At 41.9% G+C, this 20,125-nt stretch overlaps 1 protein-coding gene across 3 annotated transcripts in view; it reads right to left on the minus strand.

Moving 5' to 3' along the window:
* Positions 1-231: 231 nt before the first annotated feature.
* The window catches only part of COL28A1 (collagen type XXVIII alpha 1 chain), a 184,656-nt gene continuing 164,762 nt past the window's right edge, over positions 232-20,125 (minus strand). For 2 of the 3 annotated variants that reach the window (XM_043871677.1, XM_043871679.1), the window contains 4 exons: positions 18,268-18,425; positions 5,155-5,356; positions 1,712-1,884; positions 232-619 (listed from right to left, as the gene is read on the minus strand). In XM_043871677.1, the coding sequence (XP_043727612.1) occupies positions 1,712-1,884; positions 5,155-5,356; positions 18,268-18,425 (533 nt within the window). In that variant the 3' untranslated portion in view covers positions 232-619. Of the gene's footprint in view, positions 620-1,707; positions 1,885-5,154; positions 5,357-18,267; positions 18,426-20,125 lie in introns of all 3 variants that reach the window. The other variant, XM_043871678.1, reaches the window with a different exon arrangement.

Here is a 20,125-nt window from a genome sequence, read left to right on the forward strand (position 1 = left end):
CAATATTGAATGAAAGTAGTGAGTTGCAGATGGAGAAGGAAATGGCAACCCATTCCAGCGTTCTTGCCTGAAGAATCCCAGGGACGGCGGAGCCTGGTGGGCTGCCGTCTATGGGGTCGCACAGAGTCGGACACGACTGAAGCGACTTAGCAGTAGCAGCAGCAGCAGTGAGTTGCAGACGATCATAGTATGACACCATTTTTATAAAGCTCTAAAATAAATGAGACTATGTATGATTTAGAGGTACATAGATTTATGTGGTTTTACACGTAAAATTGCATACAAAAGCCAACGATAAACTGAAATGGTAAGCACAAAATTCAAGATGCAATATTCCTGCAGAAAGCAGGTGGTTGGGTTGATGAGGGGGCACACAGGAAGTCTGGACAGAATTGCTTATGTTTGGCTTATTCTTTGTGTGATGTGTTCACTGGTGTCTATCTTGGTGTCATGTTTTTTAATTTACAAGCGTGTCGCATATATTATTTCATAGCATCAGATGCTGCGTGATAAAAACTGAAGCTATACAACATTGTTTTGCTGAAGCGGCTGTGCTCCCAGCTCTTCCTTCCTTGGTTGCTCTTTTGTGTACCCTCGAGCTCAAATCAGGGTCACTGGCCTGAAAGAAGAGCAAAGTGTGTTGTGAGATAAGGGATACAAATGCTGTTTGATTTCAGCTCAGAACTAGGGATCTTCCCAGATCAGATGTTGTAAAATGAGAGAGCTGGTCCTCCACTCCTCTGTTGCATCATGTTTCAGTTTGGAGGCTCATTTTTCATCATCTGCTATGCCTTTAAAATGCCCTGCTCAAGTTCATGTGGGCTTCGAGCAGCCCTTGGCTGCTAAGTGCCTTCCCATTCCACCCAGCTAAAATTGAAAATTGCTTTTACACATTTTAAAGGAAGAGCAGAAAAATTTCCTTTATCTTAATTACAATTGTTAAATATGTAGCTTAAGCATACAACAAAGGCTTTTCTTCCAAATATGTTGGAGTGGGAAACAACAGTTGTTAATAAATTTAAGTCATTTTAATTCAGATTGGTTTCTTAATCATTTTCAGGGCAAATAAAGCAAAAATCCAACTACCCATTCCGCCCCTGGGGCCACTCATCTTCCAGAAACACTCCATCTTGCTGGGTTTCCCCCAAACAAGGTATCTTTCTTACCTCACCACCATCTCTGCACAAGCATACTGTCATCTCTTCTAGCGTTCAAACCCAAGTTCTCTCTCACCAGCTACCTTTTGCAGCAGGCAGGGGTTTTAATGGGTTCGGGAGACTGAGGCAGGGGCTAAGAGACTGGGGGAGCCAGGGGGAGTAGGGAGGTCTGGGGTGGGAGTTTCATGTGAAATAGACATGCAAAGGAATTAATGGCAATCAGAACCACATTGCAGGTTTTGAAGTAGATAGAACATGTGTACTGAGGTTACATAGCCCGGGGCCAGGCCCCTCAGTGCTGCCACTTTTTAGTTGGGTGACAGTTGAGTTTCTGAACTTCTTAGAGTCTCAGCATCTTCATCTGTAAAAATAGTTACTAATACCTACATCCTAGGGTGGTTGTAGGATTTGACTATGTTTACAAACTGTCAATGCTCAGTATACACTCAAATGCAGTGTTTTATTTGCATTGGATGAATATTGAAATTATAGAGATTCTTTCTAGCTTGTTGATAGAGATGTAGATTTGACTCAGTATAGGGTGATTTACTTACTCATCCTTGAATGCAGATTTCTTCACACTCCTTTTCACTGTTGAATCTGTTTCCCGAGCCTTTACAGCCACTGAACCAAAAGCGAGCGCAGGAATTGACCTGTTTGTCATAATACCATCGAACCACATATTCACTACAGTTCCCTGGCTGTAGGGGTTCCAGACATCTAGGATCTAGGGTGAGAAAAAGACAGCCAGTTATTATAGATTTTTCTTTCACTGAAAAGTAAAAGCTGTATGAAGCTTATTCTCTATGCACACTAACACACCAACTAAGAAAGTGTGATTCTAAGTTACGAAAACATTCCCAAATACCCAAAGTATTTCCTCTACCACCTGAAACTTCACCATTAAATATACATTCCCTTGAAAACATTGAAGTTTTTGGTCTTCATGAAATCCCATTAAATGCTTATTTCCCTGAAAGCATAATACGGTGAGCCTTCTTTAGCTTATACTCTTGTGAGTAACCTTGAAATTATTTATTAGTTTTGATAGTTTTTGTGTGGAGATTTTAGGGTTCTCTGTGCAGAGTATCGTGTCATCTGTAAAGAGTGACAGTTATGCTTCTTCCCTTCCAATTGGATATGCTTTATTTCTTTTTCTTGCCTGACTGCTGAGGCTGGGACTTCCAGTAGTATGTTAAATATGTTAATAGAAGCTGTGAGAGTAGGCATCCTTGTTTGTTCCTGAATTTAGTGGAAAGGCTCTCAGATTTTCACCACCGAGTATGTGAGTTTGCATAAATGGCCATTTTCTCCTTTTTTTTTTTTTTCCCCCAGTTGTGTTTGTAGTTCTTCTCTGATCATTTCATCTTATTTTTGCTTCTCTCACTGTGGTTTGATGACTTTCTTTTGTAGTATGCCTGGATTCCTTTATCTCAACATTTCTTTTAGGGTAGATTTAGTATTGCTTAATTCTTTTAGTTTTTGCTTGTCTGAGAAATTCTTTATCTCTCCTTATATTCTAAGTGTTAATATTGCTGGGTAGAGTATCCTGGGTTGTGGGTTTTCCTTCTCAGCCCTCTAAACACATCCTGTCACTCCCTCTGGCCTACAGACTTTCTGAGGAGAAATCAGCTGATAGCCTTACGGGGATTCCCTTGTATATGACTCTTTTTTTTCCTCTCTCTCTCTCTCTTGCTACCTTTAGATTTCTCTCTTTAACTTTTGCTATTTTAATTTTAGTATGACTTGGTGTGGGTCTGTTGGGTTCACCTTGTTTGGGACCCACTGTGCTTCCTGTATGTGGATCTGTTTCTTTCTTCAGATTTGTGAAGTTTTCAACAGTAATCTCAGCAAATGCATTTTTGATCCTCTTCTGTTTCTCTTTTCCTTCTGGAGTCCCTTTTGGTGCAAATGTAGGTATGTTTGATGTTACCCCCAGAGGTCTCATATGTTGCATTTGTTTTTTTGTTTTTGTCTTTCTATCTATTGTTCTGACTGGGCAATTTCCATTATTCTATCTTCCAGATCACTTATGTGTTCTTCTGTGTCATTTATTCTGTCTTCATTCCTTCTAGAGTATTATTTATCTCAGATATTGAATTATCTGTTTTACTGTGTCGTCTTTATGTTTTCTAGTTCCTTATTAAAATGACTTGTGTCCAGATCATTTCTCTTCCCTAATTTAATCAGCATTTTTATTACTAATGATTTGAATTCTTTATGTGATAAGTTGCTTATTTATGTTTCATTGTTTTTTTATTTTTCAGGGGTTTGCTCTTTGCTCTTTCAATGGAGAGTAGTTCCTCTGCCTTTTCATTTTGCCTAGCTCTCCCTGTGTCTGTGAATCTAGATGAGACCGTTACCTGTTTTGGCTTTGAAGAGGTTTTCCTATGTGGGAGTGTCCCGTGCGACCTCCATGAGCCCAGTGCCTTTTCTGGGAGAGCTGGGTTTGATGTGGGTGCCAGCCACGTCTCTCCTCGGGGTGTGCTGGCAGCTGCCATGCTGGTGAGGGGGCGGGGCTGGAGATGCAGGAGCTGGGGCTGCAGCCAGCTGTGAGGCACAGTATCTTCTCTGCTCAGTGGCTCTCCCCACCCTGTCAGGGGCAGGGCCTGCCCCCAGCTTGCTGGAGTAGAAGCCCTGAGGGTCAGGCTTGAGCTGACTCTTCGCCCTTTACAGTGTGTGTTTTTCCTTCTCCCCACTCTGGGATTTTTGCTCCAAAGGAAGAGAGTATTGAAGCAAGTGGGGCTTGTGTGCTCTGACCATTCAAGCACCTGTAGTTTGGCTCCAATGCACTCCACAATCTCGTCTTTTCTGCTGTTGTGGCCACCCCAGATCTAGTGCTAGGCTGTAGCATGAAGGGAGTGGGGCTGTAATGCTCCCTCATCTTGGGCTGGCAGCAAGGTAGCCCTGGGAATTCTAGCAGCTTTGCTGCAGACAGAATCTGGGCTGCTTCCGGGGGAGGGGGGGCACTTGAATACACGCCAACAATGGCTGCTCTCTTTATGTCACAATTTTCTTTTAAAAAGATCGGCTTTTACAGAATAATAAAAACATGACCTTCTAATGTCAGTTGACAAGTTTTGGAAACACTTCCACTTATCCAAAAAATATAAGAAATTAAGCTAAGTAGAGCTACAATAATAAAGCCTTTTGCTAAATCCCTTTTTTATTTCATGGTTGTCCTTAGTGCCTTGGTTAGTATTTCTTACTGAGAAAGTAATGCCAAGGTGGGAAAATTCCCCAAAAAGGCCAAATAGATGCTTGCTGCCTGACACTTGTTGTTTTGTGCAATAGTTTACATGTCATAAGCTTCATTTCTCAATAGCAAGACAAGCCCTTTCTCCATCTGCCGTAACCATTTCGCCAGATTTGAAGTATATCTCAACTAATTTATTTTCTAAAACTGACCACTAACTTCGCCTCTTTGGCCAAATGGAAGTGAGCAGTGGATTCTATCTCCCTCCACGCTTAAAACACAGTAACTAAGTAATGTCTGTTTCAAGTCAATCTAAGCTGCTTTGGGGCAAGGATATTGTCTCTCTTGCATGTTCTTTAGAAACTCTGTATATGGAATGATTAATTTTTATGGATATTAACACCATAGACAATATGTTGGTGAATCGGAACCTAGATTCTAGCTTCTTTCTCTTTCTTCCACCCAGGGGTCAAAACTTCAAATGTCTGCAGTCGTGAAGGTTCCAAGTAAGACAATAGGGGATGGCAGGAGCTATGGTAAATGTGAGAACGGCATCCTCTCTAAAGGCGTTCTCATTTTAACAATAACAATATACACTATAAGACCTTCAAAATTTTTGATCAAGTTTGTTCCACGACCCCCCAGTTCTCCAATTCTACACATAATAAAATGAAAAGTTTCTTTTGCCCTCCTGTTTAGAACCAGAACACGCTCCCTCTGCCTCTGGGTGAGATTTTAGAGACCATCCTTTCTGTGCCTTATTATTACAGATAAAGCAGCCGGTGGGCAGAAATCTCTTACCTTTGTGCACAAAATTTGCTGGCTGTAAGTTCGAAGTGGAACTTGGAGTCCTGGTTCCCAGGCCCTTGGCCTGATCCTCAGGAGGCCTGAGCACTGGCCCCGGGATGGTGGCAGCCTCAGGGGAAGCAGCAGCGGCCGGGCTGGCAGCCCAGGTCCACTCTGAAGGCTCATTCTCTCTGCCCTGGGTCCCGGAGATGTGTACCTGCGCAAAGAATCCAGAGTTTTGAACCTGGTGATATCAAGTCAAGAAAGCTGGTTTGCTTTGGGGAAGATTTAAAGTCCAGCACTGCTGCTGCTCCCCAGTTTTTCAATGTTAGTTATTTCAATAAAAGCTCAGGAAGTGATGCCTCTCCTCTATGTCAGGCATCCCCAAATACCTGAGTTATGGATTTTCTGACCACCTCATGCAGGTGTGAGTGTGTGCACACACACACACGTTTCCCGCTGCTAGGCACAAATGCTTTTGTTCTGGGCCTTTCAGAGAGATCTACCTGCAGGCACAAAACATGTGAGTTTGAGAGGAGTTTCATCGTCATCCTTTTCTTAGTCAGTTGTGTGAAGAGGGAAAATAATCACTATTTCTTTAACTTTTTTTTTCATGGCCTTTTCCTCTCTGTTTTCTAACACTGGAGAACTTAGCAATATATTCCAAAATCTCTACCACAAACTCAACCAACATTGAGATTCGGAATTGGAGTGACAGAGGACAATAATACACCTAAAATAAAAACAAGAGTAATCACTTCTCATCTCATCCTATTATCTGGACCCCAGCAAATGCGAATGCAGCAGGGTGCTTAGCTTCTGAGAAGTTCTGGGAAATGTATGCTAGCTAAGGAGTGAAGGATTATAATTTCAAAAGCAAGTTTTCTGAACTAAGAGTTCTAAGTTTCATCTAAATTTATGATATGTAACGAAACAAGAAAGAAAATATGTTTTAGTTAAAAAAAAAAAAAACCAACAGTCACACCAGTTATTCTTGACTACAGTTGCCAGGAGCTAGAACAATCTTTTATGGGCCCAATTAAGTTCTTTTTCTTTTTCTCTTGGACCCCAGCTACACGGAGTTGAATGGGTCATTTATTTCAGTCCTAGCACGGTGTGGTCATTTATCCTTGCAAGGCCCTCCCTTGTTTGTTTGTGTTTATTTGTTTATTTAAATAAGCAAACCTGTGAACTAGGTAAAGTCCTTTTGGGGGCTTTCTCACCTGTGGTTCCTGTCATCTTGTGACCAGAGCCAGCTGTCATCATTAGCTGCTCTCTGCCATCTAAGATGTTCCACTGCTTTTGATTCTGTATACACATACAATGCTTTGGCCACCTGACGTGAACAGCCAACTCATTGGAAAGGACCCTGATGCTGAGAAAGATTGAAGGCAGAAGGAGAAGAGGGCAACAGAGGATGAAATTGGTTGGATGGCGTCACCGATTCAATGGACATGAACTTGGGCAAACCCTGGGAGATGGTGGGAGACGGGGAAGCCTGGCGTACTGCAGTCCATGGGGTCACAAAGAGTTGGACATGACTTGGCGACTGAACAACAACATACACACACAGTGGGGAAGGGCTAGTTAACTTTATTACTCGTGTATGTATATTTTTATGGTAATTAAGTGATTATCAGAGCAAATATTTCCATTCGGACTGATCTGGTCATCAGTGTATGTAAAGGGCACTCAATTCAAATGCAGTAGTGTTATTTCACTAACCAGAGACACATCTTTTGGTACAAATGGAGGTAAAACTGCGGGTCACTTGTCATTCCTTTCTTTCAGAATGATCTTGTATATGCAAATGACAATTTGAATATGAACTTTGTTGTATTTGTAGAACTAGAGAATTTTAAGATGAGGGGAAACCTTTATCAGTAATTCATTTTCTACAGGGGAGTCTAAAGAACCAAATAATTAATAATTAATGATCTAAAACTGTCCCCAAATTATTGGAAAGCTAGTGGCAAAACTAGAAATACCTTTTTCAGGAAAGAAATACTGAGGCTTGTGGGTTGTTTTTTTTTTTACTTGCATATATTTCATGTTAAGCCAAACTAAGTTAAAAGCTCTGACTGAGGAATAGTTTATCAAACATAAAGAAGACAACAGACTTTAGGGCTGCACTTGAGATATACTATCTGTCGAGTGAGAATGTTCCTTTGAAGAAGTTCACTAGACAGCTCAGTTCTCTTAAAGGAATAACTCAGCCCAAATAGCCATCTTATTCAAGTCTTACAGCCTCATAAGTTATTCTTTGCCTCTTGGAAGTCTAGGACTGTATGTTTCTTTCTCAGTTACATCATCATTTGGGAATTTTGACTACTAGAGCATTATACCTTAGGTTCTAGAACAAGTGAAAAAATTTTTTTTCATAAATGAGAATAATTTTATCTTTTGGCTCCAGGGGATTTCAGTTTATTTAAATAAATACATAATTGTTTGTCATTTTTATAATTTTCTTATTATAAAAGCAAATGTGTTCATTGAAGGGAATTTACAAAATCTGGACAAGCAACAGGAAGAAACTAGAAATCACAAGTGATTCCACCTCCCAGAAATAATTGTTGCTGACACTCAGATGGTTTATCCCCACCCCATCTTTTTTTTTTTTAATATGCATGTGTATTTTTTTAACAAAATATATACTGTCTGTTTGATTTTCTGGTTTTTTTAAAAAATATATTATGCTTCCATATATTTTATTGTGACTCTATAACACCATTTTGAATACAGAATATACATAATTACAATGGTCATTTTTAGCATTTAATTTGCTTTTTTTTGTTTGTTTTTCTGTGAGAAGCCACGTGGCTCATTCTGATCAAAGAACACACATATTTGAACCTTCTGAGACAGTTCCCTCCAAAAAAGTTTTACCAATTTGTACTCGCTAGTAAGTGTCTTTCCTTAAACTATCACCATTTATGAGACATTCTGATGGGAAAAGGAGATAAAGCTTAATAGGTGAAAAGTCCTTCAACTGATCTACGTAGCCCTGCCAGCCTGTACACGACTGTTGCCCTGCCTCCCACTACCCCCAGTACCTCTGGCTCTGACCTTCCACTCCCTCCTCCTCCTCATTCTGCCTCAAAGCTCTCAGAGTCAGCCTACCCGCCCCAGCAGGAAATGTTTGTCCCCAGCAGCAAAGCCAGCCACCACGAAGGCCCCCCGCCCAGAAGGTGCATGGTACCTTCCAGTGCTCCATACTTGGCCCTGATCATGCAGGAGTTAATCTTTAATCCTGTCCTCTCAATCATTTCTTATTTCACATGTGTAAATATCACTTCCCTGATAAGCCAAACCACATTTCTTTCTCTCTCTCTTTTTTTCCCTACCTTCCTGCCTTGCTTCTTTATTTAAAATCTTTATAGCATGGAAGAGTAAATATTTGCCACTGGGTAAATTCAGAATGGGTAAGAGAGAGAGACAAAAGGGGAGAGAGATGGGGTTGGGCGACACTTTAGATTCATTATCCAGTTCCTCTAGGCTTTACTGTTTATTTTATTTTTGGCTGTGTGCTGCATGCTGTGTGAAATCTTAGTTCCCAGACTAGGGATTGAACCTATGGCCCCTGTAGTGGAAGCAGAACAGAATCCTAACCACTGGATCACCCGGGAATTCCCTCCTCTAGGCTTTAATGTCATCATTTTAAAATAGGGGAAGATTAGACCCTAACATAAAGCTCCAATACTTTGGCCACCTGGTGTGAAGAGCCGACTCATTAAAAAAGACACTGATGCTGGGAAAGATTGAGGGCAGGAGGAGAAAGGGGTGACAGAGGGTGAGATGGTTAGATGGTATCATCCACTCAATGGACATGAGTTTGAGCAAACTCCGGGAGATAGTGAAGGACAGGGAAGCCTGGTGTGCTGCAGTCCATGGGGTCACAAAGAGTCAGATACAAGTGAGCAACTGAACAACAACAATACCTTCCAACTCTGAAAGTGAGATGTAAGCAGCCCAAAATTTTACTGGTAGAATATACACCAAACTCATGATAATGGCTGCTTCTGGAGAGAAGGGGAGGAGAAAGAAACTCTAAAGGAAAATAGCAAGGACTTTATCTGAAGCAAGAGTGGTGAACAAAGGGAAACAGCAGTTATATCTGGTGGTGGGCTTGCCAAGGTTTGCCATATGCCTTCTCTGTTATTATTAGTATTTTTTTAAATAAATCTTAACCCTAAACACAAGAAGCTGCCTCTCAGCTCTGCACGTTTCTGCTCCTGCCACACACCAGCCTGCCTTGGAGGAGACGAACGTTCCCAGCTCCAAGTTAGTTGGGCACATACAGTAAAACACAGCAGAGGGTCTGGGGCCCGTGAGGGCTGACACCTGGACGCTGGGCCTGCCCTGGGCAGCCGGACAGGCAGATGTGTACCATCAGTCCCTTCCAGCCTCAGTGCAGATCTTTAAGGGGAGAAAACAGCTTTCGAGCTGCATCCAAGAACGTGAATGGGTGACCTAAAGGAGGATTCCTAACCAGGCACCACACAATTCCAGCGGGACCTTTGGTTTCTGACCTCCAAACATTTTCCTCGGAATTCATTACCCTGAACCTTGCTTACATTACAGGCAAGCTCTTTGAACCTGAGCTCCTGTCTCCCCTGGACAGATGCCGATGATCAAGTACATTGGCTCATGTGCTCAGACTTGGCTTTTTCAGCCAGCTGCCAGCTGGCTCTATTGCCCATGCCTTCAAGATATCTGGCTTCCAGGTTCTGACCTTGACTGACCCTTCCTAGAAAATAGTGCTTCTTAGCTAGGTCTCTCAACACTCCAGCACTTAAACTGAATACTCTCTGTCTGCATTTAAGGTTGCTGAGGACTGTGTGGGGCACGTTGAGTTTGGGCTGCGCCTCCCTGGATCGCCTACAGCTTTCCTAGAGGTAAACTGCAGGGTTTTATTCTGTTTAAACCTTCTCATACATTAGTATAATGTCCTTCATTCTGGCATTGCCCAGGAAAAGTTATTGACTGTTTCTAATGACATATTTTACAAGAGAATATTCTGGTAATAATGCCTTATTGTACAAATGAGGAAGCTTTAAGAAACAGGTGATGCATGCAATGTTCGGCTGCTGTCAGATCTGATTTCTGAGATATCATTCATTGTGAAATACACTATAAAATTTAAGTCTCGAAAAAGACCACAACTTACTAAGTAGATGCATATCAATCTCTGAAATAACAGAGTAGGAAAAGTACAAACTTTGGAGACAAGGATTTAACTTCAGAATTGAAACTTGAGTCAGTAAAGTTTGCTGACTTCCAGATCTGGGGTATTATTTTCTAGATCGGTTTGCAATATGCTATTTTTTTCTTCTCCATAGGAGAGAAACATCTTACGCACTGAGGCTTATAAGTCTATGATAAGCAATATATGAGGTTTCCACAGGCTCATCACCTGGCAATTGTAATAATTAGGTGTTATTCAGTTTGAGTTCTTCTGACTACCACAATGAGAGAGTATTAATTTTACTTTGTAAACAAATAAATTATAGTATTGACCAATATAGCCGTATCTGTATATGTGGCTTAATCAAGGCCACTTACAAAACTTAGGTCTGATTTCAGGAAATCAACTTAATTTTCATGTCAGTGGAGAAACTCAACTAATATTAGGCTTAGTCTCAAGTGTTTTGAAAGTTTAAAAAGTCTTTGTGTTTTGAAAGTATTGATTATGGCCTTTGAGTATGCCTGAATAGGCTACTTCATTCACTAGTGAGTATAGTATGGTTGAGCAACCTATAAAAGTTTACTTGAATAAGACATAAGGAGAAAATATAGATGTACTCAAATATTTATGTCTTTTTCCTAATCTGTCATGGATGCTCAGTACCAAGTTAAGATATAGGCCATCACAGACAGATTTTTAAGAAAATTAGGCCAACATGGAATCATATGTATGAGAGATATTAACAATTCAATGATGTTATTTTTAAAAGGGCAAAAAAATAAAATGACTCTATCAGCAAGTAATGGATAAACTGAAGAGGATATAGAAAAGAGATGTGATAAGAGTTTTGAGACCTTATTATTAAATACTGATCAGAAATGATGAGGCCCTGATCTAAGGCGGTAGAAATATTAGTGAGGGGAAGAGTTGGGAGCGTAGGTCAAGGATGATAAGAACAGACCAGAGATGACAGTACCAATGAGTGTGAAAGATACAGTGAGAACTGAGCTCCAGGCGTGTCCCAGGTTTCTTGCCGGACGCCCGGCTGGTTGGAGGGACCATATTCTATGAAGGAGATCTACAGGAGCAGCATGGTGAACACATTTCACGTTGAGTGCCTACAGGACACCCAGAAGATGATGTACACAGACAATCAAAATGTGTATCTGGGACCAGGAGAAAGGCCTGGAGTGGGGAGGCAGATTTGAGAACTGTTTGCACACGTGGCTTTGAAACTTAGAGAAGATGGAATAAGAAGAGAAGTAGGCCAAGGACAGATCTCAGAAAAATTGAGTTTAATACTAAGGGGTAAACAGAGAAAGAAAAACCCCAAAAGCAATTGAGAAAGAATGCTCAGAAGGAGGACCAGGAGAAAGTGGACTTGCAACATCAAAAATCAGTAGTGACAGGGTGATATATGCAAAAGAGAAATTAGGTAAGAACAGGATGATAAGGATTTAGCAGTGAGAGGGTTGTTGGTGGTGTTTCCAGCAGAGCTTCAGTGACACAGTAGAGGCAGCAACCTTACTTCGGAGGGCTTCCCAGAGGAATGGAAGTGAATGGAAGTGAGGAAATGGAGAGAAAGCCAGGGGGAGACGGAGAGGACGAGAGTGAGGGTGTGTGTGGGAATGTGAGTAGCAGAGATTGGCCTGTGGAATAACTTTATTATATAAAGACAGAGATAGGATAGAAGCACAGCTGACCTAAGAACTATGGATTAGGGAAGGTTTTTAGATGGGAGGATCTGAAGCCTGTTTCCTGCCTCTGGTGAAGGAGGTGGAAGTGTCGCCAGGGCTGTCACCCCCGGGAAGGAAGGTCCTGGTTTCAGAAGAGGCAGAAGGGAACAGATAGGCCCCAGAGCACAGGAGGGGACAAGTGGGTGTCACATCAGAGTTGAGGCTAGAGTCCACAGTCAGGTCTGAGAATGAAAGGACACATCCAATTCCAGTATCAAGGCAGAACCTACCTAGGGCTGCGGTTCTCAAAAAAAGCTGTCAGTGGAACCCTGGCTTCAGAGTGGCCCTCTTTATTTTTTAATTAATTTTTACTGGCATATAGTTGCTTTACAAGTGTATTAGTTTATACTGTACAGTCAAGTGAATCATCCGTAATACATATATCCTCTCCCTTTTGTATTTCCTTCCCATTCAGGCCACGACAGTGCATTTTAGTAGAGTTCCCTGGCTATGTGGTATGTTATCATTAGTTATCTGTTTTTATACATAGTATCAATAGAATATATGTATCAGTCCCAATCTCCCAATTCCTCCCATCCACCCTTTCCCCCTTGGTATCCACACATTTGTTCTCTACGTCCGGGTTTCTATTTCAGCTTCGCACATACGGTCACCTATACCATTTTTTTAAGATTCCACATATATGCGTTAATATATGTTGTTTATTTTTCTCTTCCCAGCTTAGCTCTGAATGACAGTCTCAAGGCCCATCCACGTTTCCACAAATGACCCAATTTCATTCCCCTTTATAGAAGTGGCCCTCTTTAGAATGGATCTGGAGATGGAGTAAGGACAAGTAAGGGTTGTGGGGACAGGAGAGTAAGAGATCGAAGAGGCAGACTGAAAATAGAGATGAAAATCTTTGAGCAGCTCCCGGGATCATTGCAGGAGGGGAGAACTGAGGCCAGCGGCATGGGGACCAGGGCTAGGGTCTCACTGACAGGACGCACAGAGAGGGTGGGGCAGCTGGCGGAGTCAGCCTGCTGTTTTGGCTTTTTGTAACTGACTTCAGTACAGAGCATCCATTACTCCCACGGAAATGAGGAAGCTGTTTGCTCAGCTTAAAGGCTGGCATTGGACTATGTACATCAGGACCACATCATATAAAAGGAGAGGACTTGGAGCTCCCGCTCTGCCTCCAGCCCCTGTCCACCCCATGCAGGAGCTACTCAGAGGGACTCTTCCCACACCAGCTCGACTGACTTCCCTGGGTTGCTATGGAATCAGTCATTCTTCATAGGAATCCCACAGCCTCCTTTCTACAGAGAGGGGAAAAAAAAAAAAAAAACCTTTGCTGCCAGTTACCTAAGTTGTTTGCAATCTGGGAACAATTTTTCATCTTACAAATAAGGAGCTTTGTGGAAGGGGTAGACAGGGCTTCTTTCCTTTCTACTCTTTCAAGGGGGGAAAATAAATGTGGAATCTTGTTATAAGAAACTGGCTCCAGCAAATTGGCCCTGTGCATTTACATTATTTATTAATACATTTAAAATGACAAAAAGTGACTTCAAGCAGGAAATTCATATACTTATTTGCCTCGTGGGCAATTACTGGTTATGGCCACTTGGTCTGATTAATGATGTTTACTTGACTTAATTGCCCTGCTCCATTTTATATCCAGGAAATCTTTCTCCAGCTGGCCACACCCTAAAACAAGGAAGGAACATGAAGTGCCAACACTGTTAGTCCCATAAAAGATAAGGATTTCTTATGTATACAGTCTTTTGAATCACAGTATAATTGATGACTTTCCCTGAACAAAATCTTCAGATTTCTTTTTTTAGCCTAACAGTTGGTATAGCCTTCATTTGGTCCTTACGTATTTATTGAGCATCTACTGTGTACAAGATGAAGCACAAGTCTAGGTCCCAAGAGACACAAAGTTTAATTAGATACAGATGTCCTCAAGGAATTCAAATCCATTAGGAGAGTTAGTGAAGTGAAGTGAAGTCGCTCAGTCCTGTCTGACTCTTTGCGACCCCATAGACTGTAGCCTACCAGGCTCCTCCGTCCATGGGATTCTCCAGGCATGAATACTGGAGTGGGTTGCCATTTCCTTCTCCAAAGAGTTAAGGAGAGTTAAGGTACCTACAAAAATAATTATTAACGATGTGAAATGTGATAGATTTCAGAAGAAAGTATGAACTTTCCTGAGATTTCGGGAGAGAGACAGAATAGAACTGATGATGTACATGTTTCATTTCCTAAGACTGGCCCAAAAGGGCAACAGAGCAGGAACTGCCAAAGCTTTATGAACTTAGCAGAACCTTGGAAATCCTTCTGCTTTCTATATTTCACAGCACATCTGTTTGTAGGTGCTTAGTGTACATCATGTTCATTACACAATTAGATAAAATAGTTCAAATGCAAGTCTTTCTTGACTTGAGTCAACCCATTGGCTTACATCACTCAGAAAAGAGTAAATAACTGATAATAGATTTTCCCCTAAAAAATAGATTTTTGCTAGAAAGGAGAGGAAGAAGGAATACTGAGCTTGGTATCTTAAGGAGTGATAAAAGGAAGACAACAGAGAAGGAAATTAGAAACACAAAAAGGGAAATAGGACTTCTGACATCATTTATTTTGCAATATTGCCTAGGGTAGGCTTGGGAACAAACTGAGGATTGGAAGGTTTTGACAGATTCATTTTACTTTGGATGTTTCAATACTATAATTATACTTTTAGATAAAGCGTGTGCATGCATGGATATATAAATATGTTTTTGTATTTATGAGTGTTCCCTGGTGGTTCAGATGGTAAAGAATACGCCTGCAATGCGGGAGACCTGGGTTTGATCCCTGGGTTGGGAAGATCCCCTGGAGAAGGGAATGGCTACCCACTTCAGTACTGTTACCTGGAGAATCCCCATGGATAGAAGAGCCTGGTAGGCTACAGTCCATGGGGTCACAAAGAGTCAGACACGATTGAACAACTAAGAACATACATTATATATACACATGACAGATCTAAATGTGAATATAAATGCAAATACGTTTGTTCAGACTAAATATCTATTAGGATCACTCATTTTCAAAAATTCAGTCTTACTTCAGTGCTTCTGCAAAGAGAGCCAGGGTGAGAAGGAGTAGATTCAAGAGAGACTATCCAAGTTCAAGTTCATTACAAACTCCCATTAGGAGTTCATTACAAGCTCACACTTTCAAGTAAGAAGCCCTATAGGGAGATCCAACTGATGCCCACCATGTAACTCTTGGTGCTATAAATCTAAACTATTTTGGATGTACCCTTCTCAGGCCCTCCCCTCCCCAGCTACTAGAATGCTTCCTCTGCCATAATGTGTTAACGTCACTTGTCTCTCAGGGCACCTAACTTCCTGGGTCACAACACCAGAGTCACAGGGTCTTCTTGCTGTCCCTCATTCTGTGTCATTGCCTTGAATGTCCCTCTGCCACTTCCACTTTGGTACAGATTAAGCCCCTTATTTTCCTTCAGAGAACCCTACCCCTACCCTGCCTGCTGTATTCTCCATCACAGTGGATGTTTCAGTTCACCCCATCTCCAAGCTAGAATCCAATCATCATCCCCAAGCCCTCTCCCTAACCTCCATTCACTCTCCAATTCCTGTTCTTTCTACCCAGAAATGACTTTCCAATCCGTGCTTTCTTTTATTCTGGTGGCCCCTGTCTTCGTTTAAGGCTTCATTATCTCTCACCTGGACCATTATTCCTCACATCCCAGTCTCCTCTCCTCCTCCTCCTATTTATCTTTTATCCGGCAACCAAATGTGACTGTATGACCCTTGTTTTTAAAACTCCTCTGCTTTCTTCTGGTTGCCTGGACTATGGAGGAAGTTCAAGCTCCTTAGTTTGACACATTTATAATTAGCCCTCAAATTATTTGTCCAGTTTTAACTCTCGCCCTTCTGCAGGTACACCTTTGGCTCCAGTTAGATTGAACTTGTCCTAATTTTTTAAAATGCCATTCCCTATGGATTCCCCCTTTGCCCCGACATGTTCCTCCTCCTTGGAAATACCCTTCCCCCTGCTCTTGCCTTGAAGAACTCTTACATAGTCTTAAAACTTAGCTCAACACCAGCTCCTTTGTAGAGCCTTGCATTACTCTGCCCTGAAATTAACTGCAGCATCTCTTGAGCTTCCTCCATAGCTCTGCTGAAGTTCTTAATACTCCCTGTCCTCATCCATTCTCTGAGATACCGTGGACTTCTATTGGGCAGGAACTGTGCCATAAGAGCCACCCTTGAGCACTGCAATAAATGATCAATACATCTCACTGGAACTCATTGATTTTGAGGAGAGCTCTATTTAGACACTGCTTGGTGGATGAAACCTGAGTTTGTTCTTAGATAGGTAGTTTTCAGAAAGGAAGATGAATTGATTAGGGCCAGGACAAAGAGATAAATCACAGGAGAAAGAGAAGATAGACTGTGTACATTATTGTCTATAATTTACTTTCAAATGCTTAGTAAAGACCAGGGTTGGCAAACCCCTGTGGTCTGAATGTGAATCCTCACCTGTCTTGGGAAATAAGTTTTATCTGAACACAGCCATGTCCCTTCATTGAGGTACCGGCTATGGCTCCTTTTGCACTTCTAAGGCAGAGTTGAGTCACTGCAACAGAGATGAAGTGGCCTGCAAAATCCCAGATCTTTCCTATCGTAGTTCAGTTCAGTCACTTAGTCGTGTCCAACTCTTTGCAACCCCATGAACTGCAGCACACCAGGCCTCCCTGTCCATCACCAACTCCCGGAGTCTACCCAAACTCATGTACGTATAGCCCTTCACAAAAAGGGTTTATTGACCCCCTGATCTAGACCATGTGGTATAAGTGTGTGTTAATTTCAATCTACAGTCCAGGGGCAGTCTGTTGCCCTAACTGGAATTACCCATATTGAAGTTGGTTAGTATTTAATCAAATAAATTACAGACTTTTCTGTCCTATTTTGGGATATAATATAAAAATCTTGTGAGTCCTGTAATCTGTCCCCATAGAAATGGCATCAGGGTCTTTTTCAATAAGTTGGCTGATTCTGGGAAAGATTGAGGGCAGGAGGAGAAGGGAACAACAGAGGATGAGATGGTTAGATGGCATCACCGACTGAATGTACATGAGTTTGTGCAAACTCCGGGAGTTAGTGGAGGACAGGGAAACCTAGTGTGCTACAGGCCGTGGGGTGGTGAAGAGTCAGACACAACTTAATGACTAAACAAAAACAACAGGAATAGCATCCTAGGCCTGACTCCTGAATGGTCCTGCATTCACCTACTGCTCTGGGGGTTTCTCAAGTCTTCAGTGGAATCCTGATACTTGAACATTGTTGCACTGGCTCAAAATAAATCTTCCATGTCTTTGAAGACTTCATAAAAGGACGCCACAGGGGGAGTTCATTGAGCTTATAAAATAGGGACACTGCTGTGTACTTGCTTGCCACATCATGTCTCTACATGTGGGAGATATGGGTTCACACCAGCTTTAGTTGTAACTTGGTGGGAAAGAGACGACATCACTAACTCACCAGTAATTATGAGAGGCTCTCCAGTTCTCACCTATAAGAGTTGCTTGTGACCTGATTGGCTGAGGTCAGTGCTCAGAGGCTTGCTCTAAGGACAATCACCTTTGTCTCAATACATTCAGGAGGTAGTTCTCTCGTACACACGATTGGGGAGCTCTGAAACAAAGCATCCGCCTTGTGCCATATGCATGCATAGCCTCCCTCCCTGTCCCTGCAGGCAGGGGAAGCTAAGTGAGCGAGAGGGTCGGGGGGTGGGGAGGGAGAGTGCAGACTGAGCATGTGTGCATTTGCCAGAAACTTGAAAGGGGGCAAAGTGTGGAGTGGATACACGGACGGACAGGGAGATTTGCAACCCGGTACAGAAAGATCTGTAAATGTGGCAAGGGGGCGATTTGGATAGTGTCCTATTAATCTGTTCTAGTGGACATGATTACTTTTGATGCTGGCAGGGGTATAATATAAAAATATTATTTGTAGCATTTAATAAATAATTATAAAACATGGAAATGTTTATCAGTCTCGTATTCATGCTCATAAGCCCCAGAGCTATTTCAGAACTAGAAATCTGGAGACAAAAGGCTAATATTTAGAGCCAAGGACCTGAAAATATCCACACCTCAGTTGATTCTGGACAGCTCAGGACAAGGTGGTCTTTGGTGTAGAGCAGACAGAATATACCATTTAGGCTCACAAATTGAGCAAGATAGTTACTTACAGACTCAGTAATTTCTTTCTGGGGCTCTGGAGTGGATTCATGGTGTTCTTCCCCTGATATCCCAAATCCAGGTTGAAGCGGTGATGAACCCAAAATATGAAAGAGGTAGGCTTCGAAATCCTCACAACTTTTTGTAAATAATTTTTGCTTCAGGGTATCTTTTAAAAAAGAGAAGTAGAAAAGGGTTTGGAGGAGCAATGAAACATTACTCAAATCTGTTTATTATAAAGATCTTCTGCACTCTCCACTTGCCCAGCACCTGAAGTCAACCACTAGAGGAGCTAAGTTTTCAAAGCATTTTTCCATCATCTGTAAGAGGCCATCTAAAATAATTTAATGTAATAATATAAAATGGCCCAAACTGAAGCTGAAGCTCCAATACTTTGACTACCTGATATGAAGAACTGGCTCATTGGAAAAAACCCTGATGCTGGGAAAGACTGAAGGCAGGAGGAGAAGTGGACAGCAGAGGATGAGAAGGTTGGATGGTATCACTGGCTCAATGGACATGAGTTTGAGCAAGCCAGGAGATTGTGAAGGACAGGGATGCCTGCCATGCTGCAGTCCACGGGGTTACAAAGAGTCAGATATGACTTAGTGACTGAACAACAACAAGTGGTCCAAATAGGCAAACAGATGACTTAAATTCATTTTACCCAGAAGGAACTACTCTGTGAAGGGGTGAGTCTCACCCATAATAAGTTTACCAGGCAATTAGCTCTGATTTTGGAGACTGCAAAAGACAAACCAGTCCAAAAATATACCCCTCACATTAGTAACTTCTTTGGTTAAGATGACAGAGCTTTTCAGTTATTAAAATATAACTTGTCTCTGAAATGCGTAATACTTCTGGGCATTTCTAACACATTAACTGCCCAGTGAGACTGAATGCACCAGATAAACCCTCCAGTCATCCAGTGTTAAGGAAGCCAGACCCCAGGTAGGAAGGTCTGAAGTGTGAGGGAAAGTGGGAAGGTTCTGAGTGTGCTCTGCTCCCCGTAGGGCCAGCTGTGTGGGTACCGGAGCCCCGGGAGCAGGATGAGGCCAGGAGGCCATGCCAGGCCACATCAGGCCCCACTCCCAGATGAGTGGAGAAGGAAGGATGGGGTCAAACTGAAGCCTGAAGATCTATACAGTAAGTATAGATCTTACTTATTTCATAAGCTTTCTGGGTGTGGGCTCTGCCAGATTGTGTGTTAGGAGTTTCCAGTGACCTGGAATGTTTCATTGTAAAGTGATACTGATCACACTTGAATCACAGGTGAGTCAGTGTTTTAGCATGCCTCACTAGGAAATATCAGTTCTTGTGAAAGGGTAAAGCAGCATAGGAAACCCATCAGATCAGCCCTGAGTGTGAGGTGTATTCAAAATGTTGTTCTTTCAGATAAACTCCTGACATCAACTTGTTTACTCTTCATTATCTGTTTTCATAAAAGCAGAGAAGAGAGAATAGAGGAGAATAATTCTAGCTGCTATGTCCCTCATCTCTTTAGATTACCCTAACTTTTCCCACTCATCTTGGACTCATTAATTCATTTTGATTCCATGGTTATTTTCTGCCTTGCTGTGGGCTTGCTCCATCTCTTACCCAAGTTAGGTAACTTTTAGAACAGAAGCTAATCTAAGCAATGCTCTCAAGTCCTATCCTTTCTTTTCAGCCCTTGAGTCATAGATACCCCAGGTAAACAACTCCATGGCCAAATCAGCAACTTACTACAAATGAGTAAAGATAAGGACTGTACTCTCTGAACTAAATGATATAAACCTCTTTTCCTTCAGAGTTTGTGTTACAATTTAATGCTGGTGTAAACCTCAGTAGCCTTCTGATTTCCATTTTTGGGCAGGATCATCCAGCAAT

This window comes from Cervus elaphus, chromosome 18 (genome assembly GCF_910594005.1).
Source record: "Cervus elaphus chromosome 18, mCerEla1.1, whole genome shotgun sequence".
Classification (NCBI taxonomy): Eukaryota; Metazoa; Chordata; class Mammalia; order Artiodactyla; family Cervidae; genus Cervus; species Cervus elaphus.